The sequence below is a fragment of the Mus pahari genome, chromosome 4, assembly GCF_900095145.1.
Source record: "Mus pahari chromosome 4, PAHARI_EIJ_v1.1, whole genome shotgun sequence".
Classification (NCBI taxonomy): Eukaryota; Metazoa; Chordata; class Mammalia; order Rodentia; family Muridae; genus Mus; species Mus pahari.
In genome coordinates, this window is record NC_034593.1 from 110190806 (window position 1) to 110202598 (window position 11793).

The 11793-nt window shown below is 45.5% G+C and overlaps 1 protein-coding gene across 2 annotated transcripts in view; it reads left to right on the top strand.

Moving 5' to 3' along the window:
- The window catches only part of F3 (coagulation factor III, tissue factor), an 11692-nt gene extending 6780 nt beyond the window's left edge, over positions 1 to 4912 (top strand). The window contains exons 5-7 of one of the 2 annotated variants that reach the window (XM_029537652.1): positions 1388 to 1566; positions 2279 to 2438; positions 3970 to 4816. In XM_029537652.1, coding sequence (XP_029393512.1) covers positions 1388 to 1566; positions 2279 to 2438; positions 3970 to 4103 — 473 coding nt within the window. In that variant the 3' untranslated portion in view covers positions 4104 to 4816. Of the gene's footprint in view, positions 1 to 1387; positions 1567 to 2278; positions 2439 to 3969 lie in introns of both variants that reach the window. The other variant, XM_021196618.1, reaches the window with a different exon arrangement.
- The last annotated feature ends 6881 nt before the right edge of the window (positions 4913 to 11793 follow it).

Genomic DNA, 11793 nt, shown 5'->3' on the forward strand with positions numbered 1-11793 from the left:
TCTCTCTCTCTCTCTCTCTCTCTCTCTCTCTCTCTCTCTCTGTTTTTATGTGTATGTCTTCCTTCCTTTCTTTTTTCTTTCTTTCCATGGTTCAGAAGTAGACATTTCACAAGCTCATGCAGCACATTAGGAAGACTGAAGTCTACTTCATTTGCAAGGCCTGATGGTTAAAACACAAGTGTTGTGGTCTTGGTATTCCCCATCTGTCCCTTCTGATTGCTCAGTGACGTGGATGGTGAGAAGGATGAAGGGCAATTGAGAAGATTTTACTTCCAATGTTTGCTCTAATGGTCTAACTACCCAAATGAATGTAGCTGTCTTCCTGAGGTCCCCACTGACAAGCCCTCGCTTCGGACTCCTTTGTATTTTTACCATTGTGCTTCTGCACGACACGACACGTCCATGTCAATCATTCTCCCCACGCTGTGATTCCCTTCATAGTTCTTGAGCTTTCAGCAGTCCAGACCAAATCCTTTCTGATACACAACAGAGCACACACGATCACACGCACACTCTGTTCTGTGACTTGCACACAGTGAGGACTTGTCTCACCATCACATGACCAGAGCACACGAGGTAACTGAATCAGGAACCAAGAGATTAAAATAGATTCCTTGGAGAGAGGGGGAGGGGAGTGTCAAGAGGTTGCAGGAAAACATTAAAAATTAACAAAATTAGAAGGTGACAAATGTGCACACAGTGGACTTTTAAAAAAAGTCTATGTATGTGTACCATCTGTAACTCAGTTCCAGTGATCAGATGCCATCTGACCTGTGGACCCTAGCCATGTATGTAGTACACACATCCATACAACAGGCAATACACATGCATAAAAATAAAAAATATATTTTTAAAAGTCTTTAAAAAAAAATAGATTCCTCAAAACCCTTCCTGGGCTCCCCAGGCTCTAAGTCATTGTAGCTAAAATATGGAAGCTTGGAGAACTTCTTGTACAGCCTGGTAGCCATCACTCACACATGGCCACCAAACTTTCGAAATATGGTTAATGTTGCCAAGGTGAAAAATATATGCCAGTTTTTCAAAAATATAAAATATCCATACTATTCACTATACTGAGTGCATGTTAAAATGCCAATCTGTTAATGGACCTACTAAAGTATATTATTAAAGTTAATCCCACCAGCTCCTTCTCACATTTTCTAACGTCCGTAAGGAAGGGTCTCCTTGTGCTTCCAGGGGACGACATTGCTTGCTATGTGTTGTCTTGAGGCTGCTACAAGACCATCACCCCTCCTGCTGCTGGAGCTGATTCTGTACAGGTGTTCTGTATGAGCGATGGAGGAGTTGTCAAGTATGATAACTAAGAGATCTTTTCTTTGTATTGGTTTTAATTTCCCAGCAAGGTAATTTTTTTTTTCCATTTCAGCATTACTCGGACAGCCAGTAATTCAGCAGTTTGAACAAGATAGTAGAAAACTGAATGTGCTTGTAAAAGACACACTTACATTAGTCAGAAAGAATGGCACGTTCCTCACCATGCGGCAAGTCTTTGGCAAGGACTTGGGTTATATAATAACTTATCGGAAAGGCTCGAGCACCGGAAAGGTAAGAGATTTTCCATTTATTCTATGCCCCCCCCTTTTTATAGATCTTTGACTCTCCACAGCGTGCTTGCTTCCCAGTTCAAATATGGAGGGATAGGGGTTGACATGGTGGTGTGCACAACAGGGCCTCCTTCTGCCTGTCACTGCTGAGCCTTGTGCCCTTGGGCAGGGTCCTTTCAGAGATTCCAGTCACACAGTCAAGGAGCTGGACCAGACTGTCCTCTCCCGCATCTTCATATTGGGGATGCCAGGGTGGGGGTGGAGTGGGGAGGACTTATTAACTAATTTGCATTATGTGCGCACGTGCGCATGAATGCTTGCATGGGCATGTGTACATGTGCACGAGAGTTTGTATGTGCAGGTGTGTGTGCACGTGCATGTATGTGCGTGCGCTTCTGTGCACATGCGCACGCTCATGTATGCTGTTTTGTGATGCTGGGGAGTGTTACCCAGGACCTTGTACACCAGACAAGTTCTCTACCACTGAGTTGCATCCCCAGCCCCCAAATGTCCCTTCTTTGGTGATTGCATCTCTCTTTTCCTACAGTAAAAGGGGGCTAAACTGGACCAGGTGTACCTGTCTTTTTAGCAGTCATCAGGGGTTGCCAATTAGCCAAGTGACTTCTAATCCCTCGTGCCTCAGTGATGTCTGCAAGGACTTAGAGCCCTGGTTTTGCCTTCCTCGGTGATTTGAGAACTCTATCTTTTCACAGAAAACAAACATTACAAATACCAATGAATTCTCGATTGATGTGGAAGAAGGAACAAGCTACTGCTTTTTTGTACAAGCTATGATCTTCTCCAGGAAAAACAACCAAAAGAGCCCAGAAAGCATTACAGTGTGCACTGAGCAATGGAAGAGTATCATGGGAGGTGAGTGGCCATGACGTCAGGGCCCCGGGAGGCTCGGCTGCCCCCACATCAGAGCCAACGTGTCTCTCTTTGGTTCAAACATTCAGAAATGAGCTTAGGGTGTCTCAGGGTGTCTTTTTTTGGATTCTTCATTCTCTTTGGGAGCATTTAGGAATGATTTCACATTGTTCCCTTGGTCACTCCCCTGGGCATTTGCAATGGGCCAGATTCTATAGGGTACTGAGCATGCAGATTACAGCTAGGACTTGAGTGCTTAGGTATCAGGTCACAGCCTTCTCTGACTGTTTTTCCTACTGACGTTCTGATCTGAGGGGCGTGGGCGTGGGGGAGGAGTAGTTTCTGGACATGCACCTATGATGGACTGTTGCTACAGGAGCTGTGTGTGTGTGTGTGTGTGTGTGTGTGTGTGTGTGTGCACATGAACACACTCTCTGGGTATTCAGTGTTGTGACTAAAAGCCTATAAAGATCCCTCTGGGCCCCACAGAGAAGGGGCTCTGCTGTCAGAGGAGATAACTAAGGGGACAGTAGCTATGGCCTGGCTCTGTTGAGTTTCAAGTCATTATGCCAAGTAGGCCAGACTCAGGAAGACAAATACCACATCTTCCTCTTATATGTGGAAAGCTAGATTAAATTTATGTACATGTATGTATTTATATGTGTGTGTGGTGGCGTCATGAAACTAGAAAGGAGACCATGAGAGAGAAGGAAGAAATATAAAGGGGGGGGTTAATAAAATAGATGTACTGAATAGAGGCGGGGGATGGGGGAGGACTATCTAGGGAAAGAACTGGAAAGAGAGCAAGGGTCATGGAGGCCAGGGATGAATGAGGATGAAGTCTAATTACATGTTCTTTATGAAAATACCATAATTAAACCCACTACTTTGTATGCTGACCTAAAAATAATTTTTTAAAATGCAATAATATGTTTAAGTATTCTGCCTTCTTGCTGCTGTTGACAGAAAGTTCTCTTTCCATTGGAGCCCATTCCCCTCTGGGCCAGCCAGCTCCTGAGCCACAAGCCTCACTATTCCCTTTCTTAAGCCCTTCTCTAGTTCTCATGCCCCAGGCTCTGCCTGTTTCCCTGCTTCATCTCTTATCCTAGTACCCCAGAGGGGGTACTGACTACCCCAGCCAACTACTGTCTCTCCGTCTCCGCCATCAGCACTGTGGCTCCCCTTCTCTGTCTTTCCCATTTATCTTCTGTTATAATCTCTGCCACCAAACTCAGGGTCGTTTTTGGACTATATTTCCAACATGTGTTCTTCCATCCATCTCCTGTGGCTCTTCTCTAGTCTAGGAACCTTGGGTAGCTCATGCTATAGTCACTGTCAGTTGCTCTCAAGCATATGAGGTCAGGTAAATTCTTAATCTAAGAATGAGAGAAAGAGTGGAAGAAATAAATGCCGGGTTTCAAAAAGGCGGGGCGGTATGATTTGCGGTCACGCCCACCAGCAAGTGGAATTCGAGCCTCCAAGTTCACTTTACATCTTTGATTTTTTTGTTTGTTTGTCTGTTTTTGCTTTTCAGAAACACTCATCATTGTGGGAGCAGTGGTGTTCCTGGCCACCGTCTTTATCATCCTCTTGTCCATATCTCTGTGCAAGCGCAGAAATAGACGAGCGGGACAGAAAAGGAAGAACACCCCATCAGGCTTGGCATAGAGGAGAGGCTGAAGCCCCTAACGCTCACACTGCCTGCATGGCACTGTTGCGGAGACCTGATGGGAACCGTGCAGCGTGGAGCGTGGAGCCTGCCAATCCTAGGTCAGAAAGGCTGTCTTCATGGCCTGTTATTCCAGCTAACACTTTGATTCCAACACTAGCATTTGTCACTTTAGGACGAACTGAAACGGTACAAACTGGTTAACACTACAGCGCCTTTTGCACAAATGCTTTAGATTGTGTAGTCTACACTCAGGAAGACACTAGGTCACCCAGGCAAAGCCAGTGGACAGATGCCTTTCATATAACCTGGGTGGGCTTTTGGAGAACCTTTGAGAAGTTGATTTCATAGGCTATAGAACAGTCAAGTGGGAACTGGGCGGACTTTTCTAACAGTCGTACTTTTTATAAAGCGGTATTTGGGTTTTTTTTTCCCTCGACTCGGTACTTTTGGAAGTTCAAAGCAATTGGCAAACTTTCATTTAAACATGTTCAATGCAGGATATTTCTGCTTGGGGCATCTTTGTGATTTGTACATTCCTACAATTTAGCACTTTAACTGACAGTGATGGGGTTTAAACATTTGACAGCCAACTCTATTTTTATACGACTACTATACAAAGAAACTACATATAGTTTTATGATGTAAGGTACTTAAAAATGTTTATGGTTAACATTGTATATATTTACATAAATTTTAAAGGTTTTGTATATGGGATTTTCTATTTATATAGCTTCTATTTGTACATATTGAGATAATTTATTTAATATACTTTTATATAAATAAAGGTGATTGGGAATTGAGACAATTGCATTTATGTCTTTCACTTATTATTTACTCCTTGGTTTTCACATTAGGTGACTCTGTTCCTGTAACAATTGACCTTATCAATCTTAGTGGCTTACAACAATATATACTTTTCACTTACACTACATGTTTGTGGGTGTTGTAGGTGGTAGCTCCTAATAGTGTCTTCTCATTGCAAGGCCCGAAACAAAGCAGGGGTCTCTATTGGATCAGAGCAAAGGTGAACACACACACACACACACACACACACACACACGTGTGCATGCATACACACCCCCAAAAAGCACAACCATACCAAAGCAAACAAAACAAAACAAAACAGGCTGCTACACCTTCCATGTTTAAGCCACTTTAAAAAAAAATGACTTTTTGGTTATAATTACATCACTTCCTCCCCTCCCTTTCCTCCCTCCAGTCCCTCCCTTAGAATCCCTGCCCTTTGACCCTTAGACCCATTCGAATTCATAGTCTTAACACTTCTACTGAATACTTCGGTTCACCAGTCAAACAAGTCAGGTAACCAAGCATGATAAGCCTCGCCTACTGAGAGAGATCATCTATTACAGACTTCGAGAGAGTTCTCCCCCACTCACTGCATTGTGGAGGAGGCTCAAAGAAAAAGAGACCTGCCTTTGATTTTGTTGTTGTGTTGATAAAAATTGGAAGGATCAAGGTAGACCTCTTGTGAGGGAACTAAGCACAAGGACTTGGTCATGCCGAGTTGTCTCATAGACTTCTAAAACAGAGAAACGGAGCGAGTCCCTTCAGAGGCAGCAAAGTCTACGCTGCACAGAAAGAAGATCTGAACTGAATGATGGTGTTCTGAGCTGGCTGCCAGGCAAAGCTGCTCTGGCTTCCCTCTGTGCAAGGCTGGGGAGTTGCCAGCGGCCCTCTTAACTGGTCGTTTTTGTTTACTCAGTGCCCCACTGTGGGCATCAGTGCAGCTTTTGATACCACAGCGCGACGAGTGTGTGTGGTGGAGTCCCAAAGAGAAAGACCAAGCACGCGTCCTTGTCCTCAGAAAGGGGCCTCACACCTTATCTTGAGTCCCTGCTCACATGTCTTATCCAGGACAAAGAGCTCCATGTAGCACACGAAAGGCAAAGTGGGATAGGAATAATGATAGCATTATGTAATCCCCTAGCTTCATAATCTAAGGAATTTGAATTATCTGCAGACTGAAAGCAGGTCTGGATATAATAAGGTACCGAGCTGTGACCAGCAGGAGGAAGTCGTTATAGACGGGGTGTGGCAGTGATTCGGGGATCAAAAGGTTCCACTCCCAACGCTAACCACTACACACAGCCCCCTCACTCCTTATTGTGGACATTAAACAGCTGCTCCTAAATCAACACAATGGGTTCTGCAGCCGAACTGCTGCCCTCTAGTGGGCCGAACTGACCGTCTCCCTCCCTGTGCTGGAGTCTCCCAAATATTAATACTAATTACTAAACAGAACTCGAATGCTCTCTACAGATAAATTTTCCATTTTAAATTACTGTTTGGCATATATGTAAGAGACTGGAGATTTTGAACTCTGAGTCGGAGCAGCGATCTCTTGAACAATCATCTTGCTCCCTCAGGGAAAACTCATTTCTGAATGCCCTTCCTATGAGCTCCTGACATCTGTATTTAACACGTTCTTTCCCCCCCCCCCAGCTGTTACCTCGCTGTTACTTGTTTTATTTATTATAACCTTGGCTTTATTACAGTGGGAGCAATCCTATCTAAGGAGAGGCTCTCTCAAATGACTAGTATGCCCATTTGTTTAACACAGCAGGAGCCCTTACTTAATCACACACAAAAGGATGCTCTGACTGGGTGGTGCGCACAGATGATCTGTATAGCAAAATGAGAAGACAGTCTGGGGACGTGACAGACTTCTGGAATATGCTTCACTACAAGCCCCCACCACTGGAAATCCAACTAATTATGTTAGCAAGCTGGAGCTGTGTTTTCTGTTCCCTGGGATCAAGCCTTCTGTTCTTTGTAGTTTTGAAAAAGATACCCAAACTAGCATTGTATTATGGAACCATAAGGAAGAAGCCAGCTATGGTGGTTTGAATGAGAATGGCCCCCATAGGCTCATATGTTCAAAGGCATGGTTCCCAGCTGGTGGCATTATTTGGGAAGGATTGGCCTTGTTGGAGGTGGGTGTGGCCTTGTTGGAGTGTGTTGCTGGGGATGGGCTTAGAGGCTGAAAAGTCCATGCCATTCCCAGTTCTCTCTCTCTCTCTCTCTCTCTCTCCCCCCCTCCCTCCCTCCCTCCCTCCCTCCCTCCCTCTCCCTCCTCCTCCTGCTTCTCCTTCTTCTCCTCCTCCTCCTCCTCCTCCTCCTCCTCCTCCCCCTCCTCCTCCTCCATCCCCCCCTCTGTTCCAGCTCCATGCCTGCCTGCCCACTACTGTGCTCTTCACTATGATGGCCATGGATACTACTATTACTCTCTGGAGCTGAGCCCTAAATTAAATAGTGCCCTGCCACATTACTAAAACATCACCATTATTAAAACAGCACCTATACCAGAAACTTGAGATGTTGAGACCTTCTAGTATAAACAACTTCTCTTCACGAGTTCACGACTAGGTATGACTTTGCCCCTGAAATCCTTATCTGCTAGCACGGTCTTTCTCTTCTGTTTGGTCATTCCTATCAGAATACAAATATGTTTTCTATCTCACACACACGCACACACACAGACACAGAGATGCACACACACAATTTCAACTTTTCAAAAGCCCTATTCTTTGGACACCACCCTCTGCCTCCAGCTTGTAAATGCTGAGTTGCCCTAGTGCTTGACCCCATCTCCATAACAGTTACTCTGTCTGGCATTAGGTCCAAGCCCAGAGCCTAGCGCCATCTAGTGTACATATTTTAAGCCTGCAACATCTAAGTACGATGCCTTCCTCCCAAGTTACTCTTGGTCATGGTGTTTCAGCTCAGCAATATTAACCCTAACTAAGATACATCTAGATGTAATTTGCTGAACCAAGGCGTTTGACTGGAATGACATATAGCGTGGGTGGGGGTTACTTGCAGAATCGTAGGCAATTTGCTGGCACCACACCACTGATGAGGAGCATCCATCCAAGCATGTATCAGTAGGGAAGGGAGGTGCCCTGTGCACCGCCCCTCACTTCCACAGAGAAGGCTTGGGGCTCAGGCTTAAGATGCCCTGCAGGGACTCAGAGCTGCAGTGATTTGATGGTTAGCAGTTCTGCCGCTCGCAGAGGCAGAGTTCCACAGTGACCAGCGTCACCCCCTTCTTTTTTTTTTTATTTTTTTTATTTTTTGGTTTTTCGAGACAGGGTTTCTCTGTATAGCCCTGGCTGTCCTGGAACTCACTTTGTAGACCAGGCTGGCCTTGAACTCAGAAATCCGCCTGCCTCTGCCTCCTGTGTGCTGGGATTAAAGGCATGCGCCACCACGCCCAGCTGTGTCACCCCCTTCTAACTCCTCTTCTTCCTTAGCTTAGGTGATACCATCCTAGTGTGAGGAGGAGTGGATGGAGGTGAGGCAATGTTTATTTGATGCCACAGCCCTCTCCAGTTCTGATCTATGTTCTAGTCCCGATTGGTTACCCTGCCACAGGGAACCCCCAGTTCTAGCTGCCACCTTCCTTCCTGAGACAAGGGTCACAGAACTGCTGCAGCTGACTGGATGGGGGGGAGAGTCAGGGTGAAAAGTCAGATGAGTGAGAAGCGGTCTCACATCTCAAAGGATGCCCTCCTACCATTTCAAACACAGAGGGGACTCACAGGTCAAAGTGATGTTTACCAAACTTGTGCTTTTAAGATAACATGAAGTTTTCCAACAGTTATGGCGGTATTTCACTCCTTGCTTAGAGTTTTGTGGGGGAAGGCAGGTGAGGCTTCTTTCTCCTACCGTCGACCACATGCTAGCAGGCTGTTGTTCTGATATTCCTGTTTGTCCTGATGTTTTTGCTCTGAGCCCAGATGTCCACTTGTCTATGGTTTTTGCCCTTATCAGCTAAGCTGTGCCACTTCCTTTTAAAGGGAAACCGCACGCTGACCAAGATGAGATCCTGTGTACATTTCCGACTGCCTGGGTTAATTCTGCTCATTTGCCAGCATGCTTTCAAAGCATCCATCACCTCTTTTCCACATCAGCAAATCCAACCGTGCTCCAAGCTGCCTGCCCCCAGATGAGCAGCTCTGGTGCCACCCAAGAAACACTTACTTAATTAGAGGCCTTTGACAAGTTTGAGGTCTGATCTATTAACAAGTGCAGTCAGCACAATGCTTACCATGTACCTGTCAAGGAGGCCGGGTTGGGTACAGACCTTCGGAGAAGTCAGAATGCAGCCACTTCTGAACTCAACACAAATTAACAGCAGGAAAGGCATGGTGAAATCCTCCCTGTGCAGACAGCACACTCCTCCCTGTGCAGACGGCACACTCCTCCTCCCTGTGCAGACGGCACACTCCCCCTCCCTGTGCAGACGGCACACTCCTCCTCCCTGTGCAGACGGCACACTCCTCCTCCCTGTGCAGACGGCACACTCCTCCTCCCTGTGCAGACAGCACACTCTGGTGAAGGCCTAGCGAGCAGGCGCCTGTGGGACTGGCCCTACTGACCAGAAAGGATCCTGAGAGCTTTAGTGAAAACTGGAGGTCTGGGTACTTTGTCAAGTAAACTTAACTGTTCTGAAGGTCTTCCTCTCCCGGCTCACCCCAGTAAAAGGGTAGGAGAGAGCCATCTCCACAAAGTGGTGCTCTGACCACCATGTATATACTCATGCAAGCAATAATGAATTCCAAACCATTGATTTTTCTTTTTAAAAAATATTTTTTTAGTCCGTGACTGTATTTATAATTTATAAATGTATAAATACACACACACACACACACACACACATATGTATTATATTATACAACACTCAGGTGTCTGTGACTTCTGTGGCCCACGTGTCACACTGTAAGACTGAGAAACTGTGAAATGAAACAGTTCATCTTTTTCCTTTGACCCAGGATCTTGCTGGCATCCAGGCAGTTATCAACCCACAACCTTCTCGACTTGGGAATTACAGATGTGTAATATAATTCCAAAAAGAGGCCTAAGGAAACACTGAGAGGTTCCCGACATACACCCTCATTTTCAAGCACTACCAAAACCAACTGCTTTAACATAGCAATTCATCTTCTCTGAATAATATTTCAGGTCAGAAAAAAGTGACATAACCTCCAGAAGGGCAGGGACAATTTTCCCTCACAAAGACCTATAGCAGTGTCTTGACCACAATGACGGATGGCGCCGTCTATGGTTCCTGAGAAGTGCGTAGACAATGGGACAAGAACATTCAGGCTAAATTATAAAATTACTAAAAAGTCCATAAGCAAAAGACAAAATGTTACACCCATAAGTGATTGCAAATGAAGAGCCATGAGGGAAGAGGTGGCCAGAATGACTGAACAAGATAATCTTCCTCAGGGGTTGCCGGGAATATTAAAAAGACACCGGCACCTTCCTACTCTAGTGCCTCTGCTCCAGCGGCCTGACCTTCCATGCACTGGAGGGCAATGGACAACCTGTTTCTATCTTGTGGAGACTCTGACTCAGCTCCAAAATCTCTCCACTCAGTTTGCTAAGTCCCCACTGGTGGGCTGCTACCACCCCAGCCCCATGTTTCAAACCCCCACGACCTTAGTGGTGCATGTCGGGCAAACCCACGCTTTGCTGCTGTACCTTTCTCTCTTGAACCTGGACACTTGGCGGACATGAAGGAAAACACAGCACAAACTTCGTTCAGAAATAATGGTAAATCAATCACTGGGCACAGCCACTAAAATCCTAACTTGTAAGCCTTATTAAATCTAAAACCTCTGATGGTGAATCCTGACGAATCCGCCATTGAAACCCGGAGACACTTGTAGCTACATCTAACTCTCTCCTGCTTCCTCTCTTCCTCTGTCCAACCCAGAAGTCCCTCCTACTCACCCAGTGATTGGCTCCTTTATTCATTAGGGGATTGGTTCACAAGAAGTCACCTGAGGATGCAGTGCCCCCCCCCCAGGAGAGTGGAATTAGCATCAAAATACAAACAGTACTAGGCTCATCCACAACACTCAGGTGTCTGTGACTTCTGTGGCCCACGTGTCACACTGCCTAGGGGCAGCCTCTTTAGTCATTTGAAAAACTAGTTAGAAGGCAGAATTCTTGAACCAGCCAAACCTGCAGAGGCAGAATCAGAACTTCCAGATGCTGTCTATGACACCAGAATTAGAGGGACCACTCTCTGTGATCTCCCTAACCATGTAACCCACCAGTGGCGATGTCACTCACAAAGGTGATGAGGGCTACGGGATGGAAAGGGACAGAGCTGCAGACCTGACAAGAGGAACCTTTTTTTTTTTTTTTAAGATTTATTTATTTATTATAGGTAAGTACACTGTAGCCGTCTTCAGACACTCCAGAAGAGGGCAGTCAGATCTTGTTACGGATGATTATGAGCCACCATGTGGTTGCTAGGATTTGAACTCAGGACCTTCAGGAGAGCAGTCGGGTGCTCTTACTCACTGAGCCATCTCACCAGCACCCCCCCCTTTTAATTTAAATTTCTTTAACATTACTTCCTATTGTAACAACTATGGGCTAAGTCCCCAGTTCATGACAAAATGACAGCACTTCATACTCATGTTTTGACAGTGTTGACTTTGCTTATTGCCAATATCAAGGGTTTTTTTAAAACTTTTTTTAAAGATTTATTTATTTATATGAGTATGATGTCACTGTCTTCAGACACACCAGAAGAGGGCATCAGATCCCATTACAGTTGTGAACCACCATGTGGTTGCAGAGAATTGAACTCAGGACCTCTGGAAGAGCAGTTGGTGCTCTTAACCACTGAACCATTTCTCCAGC